Source organism: Podarcis muralis, chromosome 6 (assembly GCF_964188315.1).
Source record: "Podarcis muralis chromosome 6, rPodMur119.hap1.1, whole genome shotgun sequence".
NCBI lineage: Eukaryota > Metazoa > Chordata > Lepidosauria > Squamata > Lacertidae > Podarcis > Podarcis muralis.
This window is the reverse complement of record NC_135660.1, coordinates 85,072,231-85,098,368: the sequence shown is the minus strand read 5'-3', so window position 1 is coordinate 85,098,368 and position 26,138 is coordinate 85,072,231. Positions and strand designations below refer to the sequence as shown.

The 26,138-nt window shown below is 41.3% G+C and overlaps 1 protein-coding gene across 2 annotated transcripts in view; it reads left to right on the top strand.

The window, feature by feature from the left end:
- ADK (adenosine kinase) overlaps window positions 1-26,138 on the top strand; it is a 208,474-nt gene that overhangs the window by 122,620 nt on the left and 59,716 nt on the right. For both annotated transcript variants that reach the window (XM_028729084.2, XM_077930650.1), the window contains exon 7: window positions 12,655-12,825. In XM_028729084.2, the coding sequence (XP_028584917.2) occupies window positions 12,655-12,825 (171 nt within the window). The remainder of the gene's footprint in view (window positions 1-12,654; window positions 12,826-26,138) is intronic.

Sequence of the window (26,138 nt, the reverse complement as noted above, 5' to 3'; positions counted from 1 at the left end):
ATGTTTCTGCCTCAAGAGAGACGGGGAGGGAGCTCTGGACCCTCTGTGGTCTGCAGCTGGTGGAAGAGAGGCTCCGAAAAGGAGTGAGTTTAGCTGCATTAGCTCAACTTATTTGTTTCTTATTTGTGATTGGACAGACAGTCTTCAGACAGTGAGGAAGAATTATGCATGCTTCCTCCTCCTGTCTTGGTTTTCGGCAAGGGAGGAGGAAATATGGAAGTACTGGTAAATTGTGCCTGCTGCATTCGCCCTTGCTAAGAATCTGGCCTAGGTTGCACATCTGTTTTGCTGTAGTGAATCTTGAACGTTTAGGACCTTGGCGTTAAAGTGCAGAGCTGGCTCAAAGCATCTGAAGGTTGGTTGGTAGCTCAGCTTATCATCTTTGTCATTTGTGTGAGTTGGTGTCGAAGGAGTAGCGCTCCTTCAGCCTCAGCAGGTCTCGGTGAGAAACCACTACGAAATTTGCATTGGGATTACATCCAGAGTAAAAGATAGGCACTGATAGAAAGAGAGTTGTCCTGTTTAGGGATGTCACTTGCAGGCAATGGACAAAGGCCACCATCACTATAGAAATTCCCATGGGGATCAAACTAGCCTCAAAGCGTTCCCTATAGGGAACGTCCCAGTCCAACTGTTAAAATGGGTCCCTCGAAGTCCTCCTATGCAAGCCACATGCGGTTCTTAAGAACTCTGCAAGAGTGCTAGTATATTATTATTTGGCTTTCACTGATTTCAGTGCAGTTTGGACAGAGAGTGATTAACTCTTACTAAGATGTTATAAGGGGAAATCATAGCTGCCTTATCAGGCTTTTTCAAAATTTAATTCCTTTCTCCATTAAGAGTTCAGGCATAAAATTTGCCTTTACTCCTTATCCTTCTATAAGTAAAGGGAAATGGAAGTTTGGCCTCAAATTAAGACACTAACGCCAAAGAAAGTCTCCTATTGTGTTGCATTTGTATAGGTTTGGATTGATATTTGATAAGGACAGAGCATCTAATAATGGAGATTTAAAAAAACAACAACTTGAACTTGTCTTTTCTTTATCTTGTATTAAAATGTTTAACGTAGACTAGATAACCGTTCCCTGTTCAAGAATTAGCAAGTTTCATACTCGAACAAAAGTAGACAGCATGCACAAAATCCACTGTAACAAAATGTATGAACAGTAAGATATGAAAACTGTTGATTATGTTGTCTGTGGTGACATACAAACAAAGTGATAACTGTTCACATCTGTAAAGGTTGAAGAATGGCAGTGTCAGACTGCATGAAGATTAGCGTAAGAATTTGACATCTTTGGTGAAAATTTATAATTACATATGACACTTTTAGTGGAGATTGGAGGGAGGGTGGCATTTACTGAAGAATCTTTGTTTTAAAGTCACGTCAATTCTAACAGTTAAACTGCTGCACAACAACTGCATTTTGCTTCCTGTAGAATTATAGGTAGGAGATTATGGAATCTGCCAAGCTGCAGCAGGAGTATGTTTTGGGTGGCAAAATTTATAGGGAAATCCTGTCCCTAGCAATCTCTGCCACTTTAGCGTCTCTTACATTCCACACCACAGCTTCTAGAACCATTCCAGTCTGGTTTCAGGCCATGTTTGGGTGCCCAAACAGTCTCATCTGCCCTGTTTGATTATCTCTTTGGGAAGTGAGATGGGGGAATGCAACCTTGTTGGTTCTGCTTGCCTCTTCAATTTTTGACCCTTTTGGCCATGGTGTTCTCCTGGAGTGACTCATGAAGGTGGGAATTGCAGGTGCTGTGTTTCAATGGTTCTGCCCCTACCTGCAAAGTAGTTCTAGGAGACTGTTGGTCAGCTCCATGGCTTTGGGGCTGTGGGGTTCCACAAGGGTTCATTCAGTCTCTTGTGTCATTTAACATCTACATGAAACCATTGGAAGCTGTCATCCAGGGATTGGGAGCATGGTGTCTTCAGTATGCTGATGACACACAGATCTCTCTTTCCATTCCATCGGAATCAAGAGAGGCTGTGAAGGTGTTGAGACAGGTATCTAGATGCAGTGGTGGACAAGATGAGGACCAATAAATGGAAAGATGGAGTGGGTGTTGTGAGTGGGTGGTTCCCATATCCAGCAGTTAGGTGTATGACCTGTCCTGGGAGGGGTTAGGAAGATGTTATTAGTATGGGAGTACTCCTGGATTCCCACTTATCACTTGAGTATCAAGTGGCTTCTGTGGCTTGGATTCCTAATGCCCAGTTTAGGCATAATTCTGATTAGCTGATTCATCAGCTACAGATGTTTCTGGACTAGGATTGTCTGGCTTTAGTTGTCCATGCTCTGATAGCTCTCATGTGGACTGCTGTAATGCATTTTATGTGGGGCTGCCCTTGAAGTCAGTCGAGGCTACAGTCAGTTCAGAATGCAGCTGCTGGCTTGGTAAGCGGGGCAGCCTGACAGGAGCAGGTGTCACTGGACTTAAAGCTCGGCACTGACAGACAGTGAGCTACCAAGCTCAATACAAGGTGCTAGTACTAAGCCCTCCAATGGCTTGGGACCCAAGTACCTAAAAGAGTGCCTTCCCCAGTATCAGCTGTCTTGAATCCTATGATCAGCAGGTGAGACCTAGTTGGTGCTGCTGCTGCTGCTGCTGCTGGGGGTTACCTGGTTGGCAATGATGCATGGCAGGGCCTTTTCAGTGGTGGTTCTGAATAGAATGCTGTCCCTAGCAAGGTGCATCTGTCTCCATCATTATTACTTATTACAAGAGTAATAGGAAAACATTCCTGTTTGCCCTGTTTGCAAGATAAAGATCTGTTCACAGTCATGGTCACTTTATTTCGTGTATTTCTTCTCAGTATTCGTTAAACTCAAAGGGGACACAACAGAGCATGAGAAAACACCGAACAAAAAAATATAAATGCATCTATTGTGTTATCTACAGTATATCTGTACAGAAGATAATTCAAAACAGTTTAATAATAGCTACATAATTTTAAAAGCCTTAATATCAAATCCATTCATAATTCAGACATATTGAAGTATGTGGTATGGGATCTCAAGTGTTTCCATTTTCACGCTTTGATTCCAATATGCATTTGCAGTAGTGATTCCTTAATCTGCAGAAATCTGGCAAAGCGTAAGGATTGGTTTCAGACATAACAGGAAAGCATCATTTCCTGCTACATGAATGAGCTGCAACAAGCTTTTGGATCCCTGCTCCCTTCTTTTTTCTCTTATGTGACTGAGGAGGAGCTCAGAAACATCTGTTTCCAGTTTTAAACATGATGTCCAGACACAGGGAATGATAGGTTGTTTAAACTATGGTTAGTAAGAACAAGCCTGGACGAAACCATGGTTTGATTTTCTGATTCATTCTCAAATTAGCTCCCTAACCTCTTTGGGGCAGAAACACCTTAGTCTGTGTTTTCAGAAGCAGGGGGGGGGGGGGCATGATTTGGCCAACATTGGAGGGAGTCTCTGGTTGGGACTTCCTACTTCCCCACCCACTATAATTCAAGCATTACAACTTATGAAATGGTAGGTGTTGCATCATGAAAATTAAGAATTCAACAATCTAATATTTAAGGAATCTATCATTATTGTTATTATCTGACTGCAATAATTAATTTATTGTAAATGCTTCTACAGTCATTATTTAGAGTGATTAGAGACTGTGCGTTTATTATAAATGCCACACCTTTGCAGGATGGTGGTTGTAGACCTCTAGCACAAGCCTTCTGAAGTTCTCAACATCGCCTGCCCCCCAACTCAACCAGGGTGACTATCTGGTAATGGGGTTGACCCAAATCTGCCTCTAGATGCAGACACTGAAAGCCAGAACATGACCAAGACCTCAAGCTGGAATCACTATGAACCCCAAGGCAGCACTACCTGCCTGATCATCAAGTCTGCGGTGGTGCTACATCAAAAGCCCAGCTGGATAAAGCTGGGTTAAAGCAACTCTTCCCAGCTCATCCACCCAGGTCAGATCTAGGACCCAGTCTTGGACTATGCCTGTTTCCCCCCACGCTTTGACCTGACATTATGCAACAGCACTTGTCAGACTTCCTGATTTGTTGGCATTATAACCAGAGTCCCCCCGCTGCCCAGCTTAAAGGAGGACTGGGAGAGGAATCTGCCCTTCAATCCCCATATGGGACAGCTGCATATTCCTGCATTGCAGGGGGTCAGACCCAGTGATCCTCAGAGTCCCTTCCAGTTCTATTATTCTATCTGATGCCTCTTTCCCTTACCTGTCCAATTCAGCTTCAGTTGCTTTATCTTCCTCTGCTGCCCATAAGAATCTCAGAAGTGACTCCTGTCCAATATGCCAGCCTACTGAAACACTAAAACCAAATCATTGCGTTTTCTTTTTTTTTAAAGCAATTGCTATGAGAAATTGGGGGAGGGGGGGCAAGGTCACTTTTTAAAATTAACCCCCTTAAATCACTTTCTTGTAACTTTTTGGCTTTCTGAGCTGCTTTCAGTGAATTTCTGCCTAGCGTAAAGTATATTTAACTCTGTTTCCGCTGCACACACCAGTTGCAATCTTAAAGTAATCATTCATTATTTCCTAAAGAGTAATCTTGATAGTGTGTGCACAGAGATAATTACACATGTTATCTCAAACGCTGATCGCTTTCATGCTGTAACAGCAGCACAAAACATGGAAAAATATTAGTCAAAACCATTGTCACCCTCTTCAGAATAAATTTCAAGAGCCCCAAAGAGAGAGCATATTATCTCGCTATAATAAAGATCGCATCATGAGAAAAGTAGGCTTATTAAAAGAGGGAAATCAGAAGCATCCTTCTGTGTTGTTCGGATGGGAATAAGGACGAGTGGGTGTGAATGAGAACTGCATTCCTGTAGTCTCTTCTTGGGCTGTTCAAAGGAAGATCCACAGTCACTGCATTTCCCCACCTTCCCCAATAAATTGGTTGTATTGTGCAGGAATTGCTCTCGGCGAAGGCTGGGCATTATTGGAAGGGGTTGCAAAGGATTTCTTTTTTTTACTAGGGGAACCGACTGCTTTGGAGGGTCTCAATTTTTTTGTCTGCATTGCCATGCTGGCATCTTTTGATCCTGAGATCTTTTGACGAAGGGTGGGATATAAATCTAATAATAAAAAATAGTAAATTTGGTATGGTGTTCAGATACAGTACCGTTATCAAGCATTTCCTTAACAGGTTTGGACTTAGGCAGATATTGGAGGGGGTGGAATCACATAGATAATTGGTTCAACAAACCAGTATTGGGATCATAAGACTTCAGTTCAGACTGCAGGTAAGCGTTCATGTGATTTAATGCCTCTCCGTGAAAAATACTAAATATTCCTGTGTATAGAGAAGCTAGCAATAAAATACCTCCCCTCGTCTCTAGTTTTCTGCGTGAAGCAAAATTATTGTGTAGGGAGAAGCTTTCAACTATGCTAGTCCTTACCTACAATCTTACATAGTACAGGGCAGGTATCTCAGTGAGAGGTAGGCCAAAGTATATTCAGAAAGCAGTGTTCTCAGGACTCCTATAGGCTGTGTGGAGCTTCTTGTAAATATGGTGCAGGGTTGTGTAGTGTTCCTCTGGACATCTTCAGGGCAACAAAATCTGATTTCACACGGCGGGAATATTTTTAGCCTGCGCTTCTTTACTGTAAGGTAATACTTACACCGATAGCAATAATTATGTGCTTTCAAGGCTGGATTAACCAGTAATAAGAGCAAGCTGGGGATGATGAAAATCCAAATTAACCTCTTGCAAATCTGTTAGGAACAATTCCTTTTTCAGCCGGTAACCTAGCAACTAAAATAAACTGAGAGAGAGAGAGTGGGCCCTTTTTGACATATAATGTTCCCAACCTGCTAAATCTTGTCCCAGCCTGTTAAACACAGGTTCAGATCCCAGCTAATGACATTTACTGTTTCTCAGGTCAACCTACCTTACAGGGTTGTTCTGATTTTTATTTTTATTTTAAAAGGAAATTGCTTGTATATTCCCTTCCCTGAGCTGGTACGAAGAAGGCAGGATATAATGAAAGGCGATGTTCACAAAGAGGGTCAAGTTGTAACAGCAGTGTTGAAGACAGTATTCTTCTGTAAGCCAGTTGGCTAGAAACTGCAGGAGGGGAAGGAACTGTTATGCTAAGATCCTGCTTGCCTGCTTCCCATAGGGATATGGTAGACCACTGTGGGAACAGGATCCTGGACTTGGTGGGCTACTGGCCTGATGCAGCAGGCTCTTCTTCTTCTTTGTTTATAATTTTTATTAAATTTTCTATTTTAAAATGTAAAATATTCATTAAACAACCTTAAAATGTCTTCTCGTTCCATGGTTCAATTTGCATATCATAAATCCTTGCATATTTTACATAAACTAAACCATTCAGTATTCCATTAATACAGCCATCAAAACTTGTTTACACTGTTGAATTTATCTTAACGTTGCCAACGTTTTCAAGTGTACACAGTTTCCCCCCATATATTCAATAAACATTTTCCAGTCTTCTTTAAGCATATGTTCTTCTTCTTCTCTTATTCTGTACGTTAGGTCCGCAAGCTGCACATATTCCATCAGTTTAAGTTGCCATTCTTCTGTAGTTGGGACCTTGCTCGTTTTCCATTTGGGGGCTAACAAAACACGGGCCGCAGTGGTGGCATACATAAATACAGTGGTGCCTCGCAAGACGAAATTAATTCGTTCCGCGAGTTTTTGCGTCTTGCGATTTTTTTCGTCTTGCGAAGCACGGTTTCGGGAAAGTTTTGGAAAAGCTTCAAAAATCACCAAAGTCTTCAAAAACCTCAAAAAAGGCTACCACACCGCGTTCTATGAGTTGCTCCTCGAAGTCAAGTCGCAACTGTATTAACGGTGTTAAGAAAAAGGAAACAAACTTGCAAGACGTTTCCGTCTTGCGAAGCAAGCCCATAGGGGAAATCGTCTTGCGAAGCAACTCAAAAAACCAAAAACCCTTTCGTCTTGCGAGTTTTTTGTCTTGCGAGGCATTCGTCTTGCGAGGTACCACTGTAGCCATTTTTTGACACCTGGGAATTTCCAACCAGCAGGCTCTTCTTAGGCTGTTATGATTGCAGAAGTGGTTCAGTGCATTGTACAACTTACACAGGGATAGTTTGAAATATGCATTGTACCATGAATTATCTGTGGGCTAAGGTCCCAGACATCTTGGGCTATATTAATGCAAACTTTCCATGGCAGCCTAAGGAGAAGAACAGGTTGCTGTGGAACCATCCCTGGGCTTCCATATGCCAATAGCGCTTTGGACAGAAAACTTAGCGAGCCCATTTTGGAACTTCCAAATAATTTCAAAAGCGGTCTGTGATATTGCTTGGAGAGTTGCTGTTGAAAAAGAAGGGAGGAACTTTTCCCATTGAGTGTATATTGAAGCCATTGCCTGGGCTGTGGCCATAGAATTTAATTAGAAATGGATGTGCATCTCTAAAGCATCATCTTAGGCATGTATATGATAAAAGTTTGATGCTCTTAATGTTCGCTGCTATATCTCAAGAACTTGCAGCGCAGCTGTTGTAATGATAAATACCAATGTGGCAACAATTAAGAGTTTGCTTTAGCATTAATGAAACTGTTCCAGCCTTAAAGCAGCCCCCTCTCCTTTTGACATGTTGGCACTTATTTAAAAGAAAATGTCAGGGTCAATATAATCACACATACTGACAGTTCAGCTTTTTACTTTAGTACAGAAAAGTGTTTGAAATTCAGCTTTCATCAGAAACGGGAACACTGCCTGCTTGAAATAAAACAATAGCTAAAACCGTCGTCATTTTCCACTTATGAAGCCATGCTTCCATTAAAGTAAACAATGCAAACTGCAGCAAGCCAAAATCATTACTCAGAGAAATTTTTGCTTTCGTGCCATCCGTACTCGGTCCAATTTAAAACAACTGCATTCTGGATCAAATCAGTGAAAATCAAAGAATCAACCAGCAATTTCTTTTTGCTGAAAGTACAAGATAAAATCTGGGTTTAAAATGTAATAAACATGAAGAATCCTGGCTGCGTCTACATTGCCGTTCAAGGGAATTTCCTATTAGAGCACCACTCAGAGTCCCCCACCCTGGTTGCCAGTGACTTTGATGTTTTGAAGCGAGGTTCATGATAAATTTCTGATGTGACCCTGAGCTTCGTTAACTTTAACCTTTAAGGGTACTAAGTGGTGTTTCATTTTTGGTAAAGGGACACTTGAAAGTGGTTCTTTTAAGCACAGTGTGTTTAAATCCACAGGAGGAGGAAGCAATGTTTCAGCATGGCTGTGGATGCTTGTGTCCCACGCTATCTCCGCCAAGTCATTGTATTTTACTTTTCTCAAAGTTCATTTAGCTTCTAAAGCAAAGGTTTCCAAACTTATTTGGCCTACCACCCCCTTTTCAGAAACAAAAATGCTCACACACCCCACGGAAACCTATATTGTTTAAGTGAACAAACAGAAAGATGCAGTGACAAATTTGTGTTTTTTATGCATCTATATTTGTTACAACCCTTGCATTTTGTGTGTTTATTTGGAAATAAATAAATACAACTATGTTACATCAGTAAGCGTCATTGCACAACAGATGAAACATGTACAGTTTTTCTGATTTTTTATTCAACGCCCCCCAAGTGCACCCCTGGATCCTTCCAGCACCTGCCCCCCCCCCCCGCCCAGTGGCAATATCGCCCACTTTGGGAAACACTGTTCTAAAGGTTAACAAAAATTGGGTAGAGAAAAATAGAAGTGCTCCCAGCCTCAGCCAAAGAGCTTTTAAAAAACATCACTGAGTACATCCAGAGATGCAATCAATTCTGATGACACCAAGAAAACTAAGATGGTAAAAGGGGCATTGTTATAACTCAGCCATGATTTCTGCTTTTGCCAGTAGCAATGCCTTGCAGAACCTAATGAGAGAAATCAAGTGGTAACAATATCAACACTCTTCAAAACTAAATGCTCATCTATCCAATATGTCACACTTCTGCCATTGTTGCATCAGCCATGTGGTTAGTATACAGCTGCAAAGCTGGAAGGTTTTGGAAATAGGTTGTATCATAATTTAAGATTCTCTAGTTAGATTATGCCATAATTTAGGATTATTTAGTTTTTCAGCAGGAGTGGGGCGGTTCCTGAGAACTTATTGTAGACCAAAACATTCCAAAATTGTTTTGCTGAATTCTTCCATCCCATTGAGGAGAAAATTCTGAAGGTGGCAATAATGAATAAATATTTTCCAGGTTTTCCAGTGGTGAGGTCTGAATTGGCGATGACAGAATGTGGCTTTGTTATGATTAAAAAAATGCAAACTGCATTTGTATACAGTTTGTTCCCATTTGGGAAAGATTTCCACTTTTTAAAGTCATTCTTCTTGCTTTTTACAAGGACACGGGTAGCGCTGTGGTCTAAACCACTGAGCCTAGGACTTGCCGATCGGAAGGTCGGCAGTTCGAATCCCCGCAACAGGGTGAGCTCCCGTTGCTCGGTCCCTGCTCCTGCCAACCTAGCAGTTCAAAAGCCTGTCAAAGTGCAAGTAGATAAATAGGTACTGCTCTGGCAGGAAGGTAAACGGCGTTTCCGTGCGCTGCTCTGGTTCGCCAGAAGCGGCTTAGTCACATTGGCCACATGACCCGGAAGCTGTACGCCGGCTCCCTCGGCCAGTAAAGCAAGATGAGTGCCACAACCCCAGAGTTGTCCGTGACTGGACCTAACGGTCAGGGGTCCCTTTACCTTTACCTTACTTCCTGTTGGAATCTAAAAGATAATTTTTGTTACATTACCCAAATTTCTAAAATTAGTTTAAAAAATAAAAGACCTGTTACTTGTGTGTTCATCTAAATTATTTAAGGCATCACTTTGTTCTCATTTATTTCCTATCACAGTTGCAACCTTGTGGCTCAAAGGTGTTGTAGCACCTTGTGGGCCTGGAAAGCTGGCTAATTATACGTTTAGTAGCACATTTTGAAAGAGCAGTATTTGGCACACTCAGCCTTAATCATCGCACATTTCAGGATTATATGTGCTGAGGTTGCCTGATAGCTTCTTATGTTTTGTGTTTTCTTAATGCAACAATTCTTTCACAACTCTCTCTCTCTCTGCAATATAGTACAAGCTTCCATAGATTTATGCTCCATAATCAGTAGTTTATAATAAATTAAGCCAACTCAGGCTGTGCCATTTTTCTTTTAAAAGAGGGGTGAGGCACTCCGCTTTTAAAATGTTGCTTGCATGCATTATGTAAATGTTGTCCATAATTATACAGTCATCAGAGGTGGTCGTAATTATACGAACATCCAAATTCAACACACAAGCTTGCAAGTGCCAACATAACTTACCAGGTATTACATGTGAAATGTAACCATGCTGTAAATAATTCACAGCAGCTTGTAATTATTTTATATAAGAAAGGCTTGAAGCAACTTAGGCAGAAGCTGCATGCGCAAATCAAGCAGACAAACGTTTAAATCCTATGTGATACCTCTTGTGACCCAGAAACCTTTTGGGATTTTTCTAGGTATTTTTACTCTGCTTCTTGGGCAAAACAAGCCCCCCCCCCCCCCCTTTGACTGCAATCCTGTACATGCTTCCTTGGGTATAAGTCTTGCTGCACTCAGTGGGAATTATGGCTGAGGAGGCATGCGCAGGATTGTGTTAATAGCTTTTCAACTTGAGTTTTGTGTTGGATGTTAAGTTATGGAAATGGTTTCCCCTTTATTTTGTTATCAGAAAAAGTAAAGTGTTTTATTTCTTTGTTTATGCTGCCTTTTCAGGAAGTGAAAAGTAAGAAATGAATAATAAAAACAGTAAGGTAAAGGTAAAGGGACCCCTGACCATTACCGTATTTTTCCCTCTATACCACGCAGATTTTTTCTCCTAAAAAGGAAGGGGAAATGTCTGTGCGTGTTATAGAGCGAATGTGTGGTCCCTGGAGCCAAAAAATCAAGCAAAAGTCAAATCGTGAGTCACGGAGAAGGGAAACCTGAAAAGAGGAAGTGGCAGCTTTCCTGCATTCTGCCTCAGGGTCTTACTGCCCACCCGTCTCTGTTTCGTTGCTGTGATTGCTGAAACGGAACAAAGAGCAGGGAAAGCCCCTCCCCTCCAGGCAAGCAGTGTCGTTCTTTCTAATTCCTCTCTGTGCTCCGGTGCTGCTGGGGGAGAGGGAGAGAGAGGGGGGGAGGGAGAGGGAGAGAGGGGGGGAGGAGGGAGGGAGGGAGGGAGGGAGGGAGGGAGAGAGAGAGAGAGAGAGAGAGAGAGAGAGATGGCTGGCTTGGGGGGGGGGGAACTTTTGCCTTTCTTTTTCTCCCACCGGTTAAATCCCTCTCCAGCATTCTTAGCCAGCTGCTTCTCTGCCCTCTCATGTCCCTTCTTTGTTTTTCCTTCGCTCCCCACTTAAAATGTGGTTACAAAGCATAGATCCCACTGTTACCTGGGGCTGCAATGGTGCAAAAATGTGGTTAAAAAGCATGGATCCACATGGATCCTCAGGATCTTTGCATTGGGTCACCCCAAATTCACCATCAGATCACATAGCATGTCCATGGCTACAGCCTGCACCAAAAAAAGCACGCACCCACTGTTGCCTGGGGCTGCAATGGTGCAAAAATGTGGTTACAAAGCATGGATCCACAGGGATTCTCAGGATCTTTGCATTGGGTCACCCCAAATTCACCATCATATCACATAGCATGTCCATGGCTACAGCCTGCACCCAAAAAATCACGCACCCACTGTTGCCTGGGGGTGCAATGGTGCAAAACCGTGGTTACAAAGCATGGATCCACAGGAATTATCAGGATTTTTGCATTGGGTCACCCCAAATTCACCATCAGATCACATGTCTGTGGCCACAGCATGAAGCACAAAAATGATACATCCACTGTTTCATTCAGAATGTTTTTTCCCTTGTTTTCCTCCTCTAAAAACGATGTGCGTGTTATGGTCAGGTGCGTGTTATAGAGCGAAAAATACGGTAAGTCCAGTCGTGGCCGACTCTGGGGTTGTGGCGCTCATCTCGCTTTATTGGCCGAGGGAGCCGGAGTACAGCTTCCAGGTCATGTGGCCAGCATGACTAAGCCGCTTCTGGCGAAGCAGAGCAGCGCGCGGAAACGCCGTTTACCTTCCCGCCAGAGCGGTACCTATTTATCTACTTGCACTTTGACGTGCTTTTGAACTGCTAGGTTGGCAGGAGCAGGGACCGAGCAACGGGAGCTCACCCCGTCGCGGGGATTCGAACCGCCGACCGTCTGATCGGCAAGCCCTAGGCTCTGTGGTTTAACCCACAGCGCCACCTGCGTCCCATCAATAAAAACAGTATCCCCCCCCCCTAAAAATAAAAGAACATGGCTTTTGCTTAAAGAGAACCAAGCCCAACTCACCAGATGTGACCAAGGCAGGATCAAAACTTGTGGCTTCTTTAGGCATCTTGTTCTGTAATTTGTTCTGTAATCGGCGTTGGTTGCCCTTTGCAGGGAATGGGGACAGGGAGAGAGTGACCTCCCTCCTCCTCCTTGATCTTTTGTTGACTTTTGATACCATTGACCATGCTATCCTCGTGGACCGGCTCCAGGAAATGGGAATTTGGCGGTACTCTGGCATCTTATTTCTGTGTGTGCTTCTTTCCACCCCCACAACAGAAATACTATTTTTTTTAAAAACACATTTGAATAGCAATTTATTCTGTGTTTGCTTGCAGGGCTTCTTTTTGACGGTCTCGCCGGAATCTATACTGAAAGTGGCATCTCAGGCCTCTGCAAACAACAAGATCTTCACTTTGAACCTTTCTGCACCATTTATTAGCCAGTTCTACAAGGAGCCCATGATGAAAGTTCTACCTTACGTTGACGTCCTGTTTGGGAATGAGACGGTGAGTGTTGCTGGCCTTTAAAAATATATATATTAATCATTTTAATCATTAATTATTGAATTATTAATCATTTTTTCAATACAAACATCAACCACAAAAGACACAACAAAAACCATAATAACACTACTAACAGAATTTAACAATTCAAATTTGAGTACTGCTATACCTATGACTGCACCTTTTTAACAATATTTCCCCACCTCTCCTCCCCCTACTTCCCACCACTGTCCGCCTTATCACTTAAATATTCCTTCCAGATTTCTTCATATATATCCATTCTTAATTTGCGTCAACATGCAGTTCGTTCGTATGTAGCTAGTCCGTCCATATTAGCAATCCATGTGCTTAATGGAATCTTTTTGTGGCTCTTCCAATTCATCAAAACAAGCTTTTTTGCTTCTAATATGGCACGGTACGTCCATTTTTTTGGACCCCTTGTAATCTCCCACATTTCCGGAATATAATTTAGAATTAAATTCAATTCGCCTAAATAACAATTTCTTTTTATTACTCCTGCTATAAATATTTGGGAGACCAAAGCCACCTTCCTTAGTTGGAAGTTGCATTTTATGTAGTGATGTTTTTGGTGGCTTTGTACCCCAGAGGCACGATCTAAATAGTTGATTTATTTTTTGGAAGTAAAATTTGGGAATATGTATTGGTAATCCTCTAAGAATGTATAAAAGCTTTGGAACAAGATTCATTTTGAGGACATTAACCTTTCCCAAAAGGGAAAGGTTTAGAGGTCCCCACCTTTCAATATCAAAAGAAATCTCAGTTATAATTTGATTCAAATTTAACTTTACAATTTGGTCTATATCTGATGAAATCATTATATCCAAGTATTTAATAAAGTCTTTGCACATCTGAAATTGATGGTTTCTATACAATGTAGCCCTTGGCCCAATTGGTAAAATCTCTGATTTTGTCCAATTTATAGAATATCCCAATATTATGCCAAAGGTTTTTATTTTCTCCATAATTTTTGGAATTGTATCTTCTGGTTTTGTAATAAATAAAAGGATGTTATCTGCAAATAATACAATTTTGTAATTATCTTTGTTGTGTTTTACACCCTTGATATGCTCATCCTGAATTACTGCTCTTGTTAATGGTTCCAGGCACAGATTAAATAATAATGGAGAAAGAGGACATCCTTGTCTCGTTCCTCGATTTAAACTAATCAAATTTGAAATTCTTCCATTTGTAACAATCCGGGATGTTGGGTTTTTATAAATCATTTTAATTCAATTACAGTATTCTATAGGAAAACCAAATTTATGTAACACAAACCCTATGTATTCTTTTTTATTATTATTAAGTACAAATTAGAAAACATACATATTCACAACAAAAGAAAATACAAAAGAAAAAGAAAATACATTTAACCAAGGGGGGGGGAAATTAGAGAATATTTTGTCTCTTTTCATAATTACAGTTATTTATACCTCTGTAAAATGCTATTCACAATAAAACAGTGAAATGAAAGATAAGATATCATAAAAAAGAAAAAAAGAACAAAGAAAGAATAAAGAAGTAAAAGAAAAAGATCATAAGTGAAAATTTTTAAAAGTAGATAAGTACTCACAATACATAGCCGTTTCCCATCTATATTTATATTCAATTGTATAATTTCATCTTGTCCGTATCTACCTTAAATAAATTGTTGTTGTTGTTGTTTTTTAAAAAAGACTTCCACCGTTTACCTCACGCGTTTTTAATAATCTGTTCGTCAGAACCTCTGTTCTTCATATTTTCCCTTTGGATTTCCTTAATGTCTCACTTTGTATTTTTTATATTACGCATACACACACACACACACACACACACACACACACACCCTATGAATTCTTTATATATTATGTCAAAAGCCTTTTCTGCATCTAATGACAATATCATAAACTCCTCTTCATCTTTATTTAAATTTATCAAATCTATTGTTAATCTGATATTATCTGTAGCTTGTGTTGTTTTTATAAAACCTGTTTGATTAGGTATCAAGTCTTGAATAACTTTTTGTAATTTTGCCGCCAATATTGCATTCAGAATCTTTGCATCAGCATTCATTAATGATATTGGTCTATAATTTGCACATTTAGTAGGGTCTTTGTTAGGTTTTGGTTTAATTATTATTAAAGCTTCATTGAATGTTGTAGCAGATATACCTTTATGAGCTATATCCTCATAGACTTCTAGAAGTCTGGGGACTAGTAGATTTTTGAATATTTTATACCATTCTATAGGAAGACCGTCTGGTCCAGGTGAGTTCCCATTTCCCATTGTATCTATTACATTCCCAATATCTAATATATTTAGGGGTGCTGATAGCATATCTTTTTGATATTCTTCAATAGTTCAAAGCAGCAAAGTGAAAATCTGTTCTCATTTATAACCTGAAAGCAATTAAACTAGTTTTAAATACCACATTTTATTTTGAATACCCAACTGCATCTGAATGACATTGATGATTTATTCAGATATAAATGTCCATATTTTCTGAGCTGCATGGGTGCTTTTAAACCTACTTCAACAGCTCAGTGAAGTAGATCAGTTAGAACATTTGAACTGATGCCTTGATCACTTCTTTGCAATTTTAGCTCATTGATATTTATTAACTAGGCTTCACATAATAAATTTAAACGTGGGCTATTTGGTATAAAAGTAATTATTGCTGCTATCCAATTATGGCTATTCGGTGCTCATTATGCAGCAATACATGACTGGCGACCTTGATTATTGTCATTTCTTTTAATTATTATTAAATTTAGTTTTCTGATAGTGTCGTTTTGCAAATGGTTCTTAGCCATAATACCTTCCAAGCCTACTGTAATCACTAGATAATTAACCTGCCAGGATTTAAGCACACTCAACTTTGCCTCAGGATGCTTAACAGTCAAATAAGGTCAATTATCTCCTGATGGTAACAGCTTTGTCACAAGTTGCTGCTTAATTCATCTGCAAAACTACTCACCTTCAATAGACATTTTGCAACCCAAGCTAACTTTCAGTACTAATCAGAGCTATTTAAGTTGTCAGAGGACATAAACTTTAAATATTACGTCCAAACGGCGTGTGCTTGATGAGCAAAATGCTACTGCCTTTGTAAGCAGGAAGGAGTATGAGTATCAGAAGGTGGATTGTTGCGAACATGGTAGAAGTCATGGGTGTCCAACTCATGGTAGCCAAGGGGTTGTAGTATGTCTAGACCAGGGCGGCCCAACTTTTCATACCAAGTGGGCCGCAAGAGTACTTTGACACCGAACCTGCAGGCCGCACACTGCCTTGTCGGGTACAGGTGGGAAAGTTGCCAGGGACTGCCAAAGCTGGGAATGTGGTAACTAGGCTTAAGGAAGGAGGCAAGAGGACTCCAGGACCTGTCAAAGCCCTCATGCCTCCTTCCCCAAACCCAGCGCCTCCTTACCTGGCTTTGGGCAGGCAGCATGAGGGCAGCAGGGTGGAGTGGAGGTGTCAAATGTTGCCAAGAACTGCCAAAAAAGGCCTTGAGGGCTGCATGATGAAACCTCCCTGGCTCGACAGAAGCAGAAAAGCCCTCGGTGGCACAGTCTGGCCTATATTTCTGCCAGCCTTTTCAGCTCAGTGTATTAAAGGCAAAACTACTGCCTGACAACAAGGGGGTTGTTGGACATCAACTTTGTGAAGGCAACCAGCTTGGATGTTTCTTTTGAAAGGATAAAGCCGTGATGGATAATTCTATCTGTGGTTATTTGCAATGAGGTCAAACTGCAGGTTGTATTGGTTTTAGTGTGTAAGGCACTCTTATTTCTTGTGACTACAGGAGGTAAGAACTCTTGCTTGTTCTGCCTCACACTGTTGGTTTGGGGCTGGTCCCTCTCCCCATGCTGTACCAAAGAAGACCAGTAGGGCTGGAGGAGGGAGACTAAACCCAGTGGTTTCCATTGTGGAGTTGAGTTAGCTATGCACTGGGGACCTTTTCTGTCATTGCTCCCTGTGGACTGCTCTCCCCAAAGAGGTCCAATTGTTGCAGAAAGTACCGTATTTTTTGCTCTATAAGACTCACTTTTTCCCTCCTAAAAAGTAAGGGGAAATGTGTGCGCGTCTTATGGAGCGAATGCAGGCTGCACAACTATCCCAGAAGCCAGAACAGCAAGAGGGATTGCTGCTTTCGCTGCGCAGTGATCCCTCTTGCTGTTCTGGCTTCTGGGATTCAGAAACGATGCCTTATGAGGAACGGCTAAGGGAGCTGGGCATGTTTAGCCTGGAGAAGAGGAGGTTACGGGGTGATATGATAGCCATGTACAAATATATAAAAGGATGTCACATAGAGGAGGGAGAAAGGCTGTTTTCTGCTGCTCCAGAGAAGCGGACACGGAGCAATGGATCCAAACTACAAGAAAGAAGATTCCACCTAAACATTAGGAAGAACTTCCTGACAGTAAGAGCTGTTCGACAGTGGAATTTGCTGCCAAGGAGTGTGGTGGAGTCTCCTTCTTTGGAGGTCTTTAAGCAGAGGCTTGACAACCATATGTCAGGAGTGCTCTGATGGTGTTTCCTGCTTGGCAGGGGGTTGGACTCGATGGCCCTTGTGGTCTCTTCCAACTCTATGATTCTATGATTCTATTCTATGATTCTATGATTCTATGAATATTTTTTTCTTGTTTTCCTCCTCCAAAAACTAGGTGCATCTTATAGAGCGAAAAATGCGGTACATTTTTTGGCACCAGGTTGAGACATGTTTATTTCCTCTGACCTTTTAAAGGGTTATATTGTCTCCATCAGCTTTTAGTTTCCAAAATCTTCTGCCGCTTCTCAGTCTCTATGAAAGATGTTATTGTATTTGTACATTTGAATTGTTTTTATGTCTTAGAAGCACTGCTCTTGAATCCATTGGATGAAAGGTGGGGTAGAAATGTTTTAAATAAGTGACTTGGTGTTTCCATGACTGAGCCTGGTTTTGAACACGCACCTTCCATAGGCAGTAGGGTTGTTGTTTTCAGGCTCCCCAAATTAAAATAATGAAAACCTGGCACAGTTGCAAGAATACATACTCAAAGGGTTGCTCATTAATGCCATTTTGACATTATGCCAGAATCCAGCTGCAAAGCCCTGCCCACACATAAAAGTCAAAGATCAAGCTGTCAATGAAACAATTTCCTCTCGCAAATAATTTATGTAGTCGTGAAACAGTTTTCGGATAACACGCCCAGAGTCCTCATACTAAAATGGGGCGGGGAATCTTACAAAAAGCAATGTTTGGAAATATTAGGCTTGCCAAATATTAGTGTGTCAAACACATTATATTTATTTGCGTGAGCTCCACTGAGGACAACATTTTCTTATTTCTACTAAGTACATTTTCATAATTTTGTAGTAGTAATAGTGTTAATAATAATAATAATAATAATAATAATAATAATAATAATAATAGGCATTTTTTCCTCCCCTCCCTCAAAGTCCCTTATAATGCCAATACTGTATCATTAAAGACATTTTGTAAGCTTTGGCAGTCAATTCCATATTCTAATTAATAATAGAAATATGTGTGTAAGAAGTCATCTTCTAAGCTAATTGCTCTAACCTGGGCTCCTTGGGAAGGGCAGGATATAAAATAAATACAATAAAATAAAAACCGATACTGACATTTAAGACAGGTTCATGGATGCTGATGTCTGGTTTGCTTTTCAATGCACAATAAGCAAATAGTAACTTGATGCAGTGACCTGTAATATAGAGAAGAGTGGGACAGCACCCAAAGAAGGCTGCTTTCATTAGAGGTTTGATTATTATTTTTTAACCTAGTTTGGATCCTTTACATCATTTTATCCATTATTTTCTGTGGAAGATACTGAATTTTCAATTATCAAAAGGCTGTGGCATCATTATCATTCCTGCTAAATTAACAGGGATCTTCTTCTTCCACACAGCCTGAGTATCTGATAAATTGTCTCTGGCTGGAAAATGAGCTGCTTTACAGCACTGCGGAGGTTCGTAATGTCAATGGCATGCTGTAAAGATGTGCTGTGGGAAGGATCCTGAAGCACCCCTGGGCTATTTCAGCTACGGAGCAAATCTCTTCTTTCTGCGCCCCTCCTTTCTGCTAGCTGCAGCAGCTTTACAAAGATGAAATACTTAAAAATCATAGCTTAGCCTTACAGCCGCCATTGATAAAAGCCCTGTTACTGGAAACGATCTGAATCACTTTGGAATTAATCATCCTAAATATAACAGCACATTTCTTTGTGACTCACCTGTTTCAATTAATCTTTCTATTTAGCATTGTTTCCTCGATTGCTCCAGTATAAATGCAGGTGCAATAGGTATTCTAGTATATACCTAGTATGCTGTGAGTGAAAGGAGAAGCTGCAGCTCAGGTATTTGAGATACTTTAATGCTGCTTTCAACCACTCACCTTATGAGCTGTTCTATTAATTTAGAAATTATGCCACCCTTTCTTAAAAACTGATGTTTCCACCATGAAAAATGTACTGGAGAGAGGTGAGCAGTGGTATAGTGCAAGCTTTTCTTCTTAATAATAAAGATGTTTTCCAATGGCTGCTCTCTGTTAAAGGAGAAGCATGTTGATCCTTCTTAGGTGCTTCTTAGATAAGGAATTTTAAAATAAAAATGTTAAGCTCCATGAAGTGTCATATTGCAAGAATATTCTGCTGTGCACTAGCATTTTTTGGAAGTAAGAACAATATTTGGCTGTTAAACGTTTACAGTGCCTTTGAGGTGGCGCATCTGTAAAATTGACACAATTGCCAAAACTGCACAAAGAACCAAAAGCACACAAGTTTGCCACCTCAGTAGTGATTGCATTGAGGCAAAGCCTTTTTTAACTGGAGTAAAAAAAATAGGGCTCACCTGACTTTTGTTGTTGCAGGTTTCCAAATGAAAAAGAAATATACCCATTCACCATTAGAATTGCCATTTAGATATTTGAACGAGCCTCTTAGTTTTATTATTTTCAGTTTATCAGTGCCCAGGACCCCAGCCTGTCTTATGCCATTCCGAAACCTTTTGCATGTTGGTTGATCTGTGCAGTCTTTCTTTGTTTTGTATCCTCCTCAAATAGTAGTGACCAAAACTGGACTTGACACAGTATGAAAGATGTTGCAAACTGCTCCGCCTGTCATAGAAACCAAAATGGCATTTGCCTTTCTGGCGAAAGAAACGCATTGCTTTCTCATTTTTATGAGCTTCTCGTTTTCCTCTTTCAAAAATGTAGCTGTGCTACATTCTAGTAATCCTGATTATTAATACCATTTTTGACTATTATTCCCATTTCTTTAATGTCAAATTGTCCAAGCTTTTGTATCATCTGTAACTTTTATGGGGCACTTTTGTGGGACACGGGTGGTGCTGTGGGTTAAACCACAGAGCCTAGGACTTGCTGATCAGAAGGTCGGCGGTTCGAATCCCTTCGACGGGGTGAGCTCCCGTTGCTCGGTCCCTGCTCCTGCCCACCTAGCAGTTCGAAAGAACATCAAAGTGCAAGTAGATAAATAGGTACCGCTCTGGTGGGAAGGTAAACGGTGTTTCTGTGAGCTGCTCTGGTTCGCCAGAAGCCCCTTAGTCATGCTGGCCACATGACCCAGAAGCTGTATGCCGGCTCCCTTGGCCAGTAAGCGAGATGAGCGCCGCAACCCCAGAGTCGGTCACAACTGGACCTAATGGTCAGGGGTCCCTTTACCTTTACTTCGTTTCCTCCAAGTTTTGTAATAGGAGTTTCAAACAGCCCTGTACCTGAAGGCAGACTCTGAGGAGTCTCTTCTCAGAGCCTCCCATCTTGTCTCTCTTCTCCCCCCAGGCTGAGAGTGCACAACCCACCTGTAGTCTGGATAAATAATAATAGACACAAGCACATAATGATGAGAAAGCCCACATGACTCACACTTACACCTTCCCCTCCCTAGCTCACCCAATGGAGGAAAATGGGCGCAAAAAATTCAGTCAATAGGCTGTGAGAGCAAACAGCAGACAAGAAAGAATAAAAGGTTGAATATAGAAGGAGAGAGAAAAAAAGGAAACTGAGCAGAGGAGGGGGTAAAGAAGAACATCTAGACACATATGTAGAAGTGGCAGATTACTTGCCAAAGGGGGAACATAGGACTTTAGAAGTTGCAAGACAATCCCTTTGGCCATCAAAGCAGTAAAAAGGTAATGGACGCTTGAACGGTCAAGTCCAGTCAAAGGCGACTATGGGGTTGTAGTGCTCATCTCACTGAGGCCGAGGGAGCCGGCGTTTGTTCACAGACAGCTTTCCGGGTAATGCGGCCAGCATGACTAAACCGCTTCTGGCACAACAGAACACTGTGACGGAAACCAGAGCGCACGGAAACGGCGTTTACCTTCCCACCGCAGCGGTACCTATTTATCTACTTGCACTGGTGTGCTTTCAAACTGCTAGGTTGGCAGGAGCTGGAACAGAGCAACGGGAGCTCACTCCGTCGCAGGGATTCAAACCACCAACCTTCGGATCGGCAAGCCCAAGAGACTCAGTGGTTTACAGCACAGTGCCACCCACGTCCCTCATCAAAGCAGTACTATGAATCTAAAACGCCTGATGTGTAGGGACTTCACAAAGGACAGGTCACAGGAGATGGTCTGAAGGCGCACGAGGCCACCAGCTTGCTGAAGCTAAGCAGGTCTAGGTGGCTATGTTCTGCCTCCAAAACTGAAAGCCGCAATGCTTCTGAATGCCAGTTGCTGGAAAACACAGGACGGATCGGTGCTCTTGGGCTCAAATCCCGGTTGCTGGTTTCCCACAGGCAAACCGTTCAGCCACTGTGAGAACAGGATGCTAGACTTGGCCTGATCCATCAGCAAGCAGGCTCTTCTTCTGTTCTTAAGATAAATAAATTAACGTCTCAGGATTAATATTTTCAAGTAAAATTAGATGTGGAAAGCAAAAATTAAACCTAGCTCCAACATTTTGCCAAAATTGTACAACTTCTGGGCAGCATCAGAACATGTGAATCAAATTGGCATTAGCTTCATAACACCATCAACATGAATCATTTTCACTGTGTCTGAGATGGCATAATTTATCAAAGCACAAATATATGGGATAGGATTTAGGGTTTTAGTTTGTTTATGTTTTTCCTTGATAAGCCAGAGGCCTAAATCTAAGACAGTTAATCTAATAGATCAGAGCATGTAATTCTATATTTGATGGGCTACAGATAGCTATAAAACCAAGCCCAATGTAGATGCTAAGTAATATGATGGGTTTTGAAAGTTTTTTTCACCCCACAGATGGGAAGCATATTTGTTTGGACAGGCTTTTAGAAAAGTGTAAACTCTCTTAGTTTATTTTTTTGCTATTTTTATTGGGGCTTCTTTGTGCTTTTTAAATGCTTTTTGCTATGTTTCGTTCATAGAAGGTATTTCTATTGTGTTTTAAAGTAGCTCATTTTTGTGGTTGACTTTTCCACCTTGAGTACAATTTGTTTAAACAGCAGGATGTAAATGAAATAATTATATTAATAAATTCAAATACATACAATAAGTGCAATAACTGCATCTAAAGTAGGATAAATGTGTTCAAGAGAAAAATGAAAAAATTCAATGAAGGAAAATACAGGGCTGTGGCCAATGCTGCTGTTCTGCTCATGGAGCAGACTTCCACTTGTGCAACAGAACCAGCAACTCCACTTGACTTTGAACTGAACATGCGTATTTGCAAGGCAGCTATGGCAATGGCTCCTCTCTCCAAAAGGGTATGGGAGAAGGTGAGGCTAACAATGAATATCAAGATGAAGCTCTACCAAGATTGTGTGTTGAGCCTTATGGCAGTGAGAACTGGGCAGCTTACATCCACCAGGAGCAATGCCTCAACACATTCCATATGCACTGCATCAGGAAGATTTTGGGCATCACATGGCAGGACAGGGTCTCAAACAAATATGTGCTCTCCCAAGCCCACATCCCCAGCATTTTTGCATTCCTGTCTCAACGACATCTATGCCGGTTTGGTCATGTCCACAGAACAAGATGGCAGGATCCCCAAGGATGTGTTTTAGGCACCAGGCCTGTTGGCACACCAACTTCACGCTACAAAGATGTCTGCAAACAAAACATGAAGGCTGGCAACATCAACCCCGCCATGTGGGAATCCCTTGCAAACAGTGCCTGGAGACAATCAGTCAGATTGTGTAGCCACAGCAGTTACTAGGGGAGGAATGACCACTGTGAGGAGCACAGAAAGAAGAAGCACCATAGTACATCTACATCAACACAACCAGATGTCTTCATCTTCTTCTATGTGATTTACAAGAACCCCTCCTCATTAGAATCGTCGGTTGAACTGACCCAAGCAGGATGATTAAGGTCTGTGTGGAGATAAACTTTACCAAAAGTATGCTTTATGGAGATCGAGAAGCACTAAGAGCTTTTGGAATGGCAGAGTAATTAATTCAGAGTCGCCATCTTGCCAAAGGATTTATAGCCGGGAGGAAGAACGGACTTGTTTTCAGACTGCATTCCTGGTGAATCTTCTCAGAGGTTTTGAGAAAGGAGGCAGATTGGTGAAGATTAATGACGCTAAGACTGTTTTGATGTATGGAAGTGATGTCATATGGAAAACGTCTGGATATGGCTACTGGATAAAAAAAATTATATCCACGCAGGATTACAAAATGTTCTAACCAGCTTGTGGAGACTATCAGAGGTCACAGAGAGAAAGGAAAAATATATGAAAATAACAACAAGAGATGTGGAAAAACAATAAGAAAGGACTGGATAGTACTGTGAACATCATAAGGTTAGATTTGTGGACATTAAAACAGCAGTAAGAAGCAAGAAGTTGATTGGATCCCCTTCGGAACTTAAAATATGGGTACCCCCAACAAAAATTTAAAATTCGGTTGTGTAATTTGGAATTTATGTAATTTGGTTTGATTTGATGTGATTGGTCAGTTAATAAAAAATTATTCTTAAAAAACCCCACAGATGTCTTCATCTTCCCCAGCTGCAACAAAACATGTCTCCCATATTGGTATCTACAACCGCAGCAGGAGCTGTAACTCTCCAACAGTTTGACTTCACCCTCAAAGGCACACTCTTGCATTGTCTCCCGAGACAGACAGATGCCAACAACTCAGAAATACTTAATGTATGAGAAGTAGTCCAGTATCTAATATAATAATTCCAATAATTTATTATGATTATTATTTCTGGATTTTTTTCTGGCATGAACACAGGTTGTTAGTGTAACAAAGTTTGTAGTATTCCATAATTGATCAGTTCACTATTTCGTTGATCGAATGTGTTTATGTGTTTCTACTTCCATTTTGAGGCCTTCTTCAGCTCTAGCTGCTAACAGATTTTCAACAAGTTGGATAGATTGCGTGGGTGAACCTGAATTCTTCATGTGTTAACTTTAAGAGCCATAGACCATTATGTTAAAACATCACACGGGTACCTTGAGAATGCACAAGCTTGCCAGTAAAAACCCATCACCAGGCAGCTTTCCCATGAAGATACCATGTGGGTTGAACCAGGACTTCCATATGGGAGCTCTATAAATGGCCCCTTTGATTTCCACAACAGCGGCAATCCTTTTCCAAAGTGCTGTGGCTATTTCAAGGACCATAAATGCAGCCCCAAGCAGAGACACTGGTTCACACAAATGGCACCTGAGCGCTGTCTGGCTGCAAACTTTGCAGTGCCCTCATGCATGCATAGGGGCTATAGCCAAGTACAAACAGCCCATAGACAAAGCTCCATGTCTGCTCTGCACTGTAACTTCCTTCATAGGGCTGATCTGCAGGCATACTCCTAGGAATACTGATCAAGAATTTTAAAAAGGTATTAGCATAAGTACCCCATAACATTGCTAATCACAGCCTTTCAGTTAGTTGTAAATTCTCTTAATGGGCTGCTTCAGTAGTAATGTACTGTCCGAGAAGGTTTTCAAGAGCAGGTAAAATATCACCTTACCACATTTGCTGGAATAAACTGATAGGACACACCAAATGTTTATTTCTGGATTTAAGGACTTCATAGCAAGAAGTACTTGTGCCAGTTCTAAGACAATAGCTTCTTCCATGGTGGCCTAGCTTGCTCATGTTTTATAAGCCTATTTACTTCGGTGTTCATGATGAAATAATAGTTACCATAACCATGATTGTGCTGATCTAGAAAAAAATCCATGTTAACTAAACTATTATTGTTTTCCACACAACGGCTTTGTATTGAGCTTGAAGTTGTTGCATACATTGCTGAATAATAAACAAACCCAGTTGTATTTTTTAAAAAATGGCAAAAAGTGAATAGCATAAATAGGCACCTCCCCAAGTAACCAGTACTACAATTCGTGTGCTAAAAGCTGCCAGCAGATGTTCCAAAACTATCATGATCCCACAATTGCTGGGAGTGCAACTGTTTTCTTAACTATTATTCAGTTACAACTGCCGGTCTATTATAGCTGTAGCTATTGTTGGACCCAAACCTAGACAGCATCTTAAAAAGCAGAGACATCACCTTGCCAACAAAGGTCCGTATAGTAAAAGCTATGGTTTTCCCAGTAGTGATGTATGGAAGTGAGAGCTGGACCATAAAGAAGGCTGATTGCTGAAGAATTGATGCTTTTGAACTATGGTGCTGGAGGAGACTCTTGAGAGTCCCATGGACTGCAAGAAGATCAAACCTATCCATTCTTAAGGAAATCAGCCCTGAGTGCTTACTGGAAGGACAGGTCGTGAAGCTGAGGCTCCAATACTTTGGTCACCTCATGAGAAGAGAAGACTCCCTGTTGTGGGGAAAGATGGAGGGCACAACGAGAAGGGGATGACAGAGGACGAGATGGTTGGATAGTGTTCTCGAAGCTACTAGCATGAGTTTGACTAAACTGCGGGAGGCAGTGGAAGACAGAAGTGCCTGGCATGCTCTGGTCCATGGGGTCATGAAGAGTCGGACACAACTAAACGACTAAACAACAACAACATTGTTGGAGCCATACAACAGAATAGACATGGTCTGCTGTGACATGGCCTGATGTTTCTGATTTGCAGAATGATTATTGGTGGTCTCCATCAGGGCTGGCCCTACCTTTAGGCAGAGTGAGGCAATCGCCTCGGGTGGCAGATGTTGGAGGTCAGCACCAGCGCACCTCAGACATTGATTCCCCCTCCCCCAGCCATTCCCATCTGTTGGAGATCAGAGCTTAGTGTACCACAGGCCTTTTCATATACAGTATCTCCTAAATTAGCCTGCTGCCATCAGGTGCACTGGAGGAACACGATCCTGTTACCAGTTGAAGTAAGATTCAATTACAAATCCATTTCGTTTCTGAACATGGAATGAGGGTGCACCAACTTCTCCTTTATCTT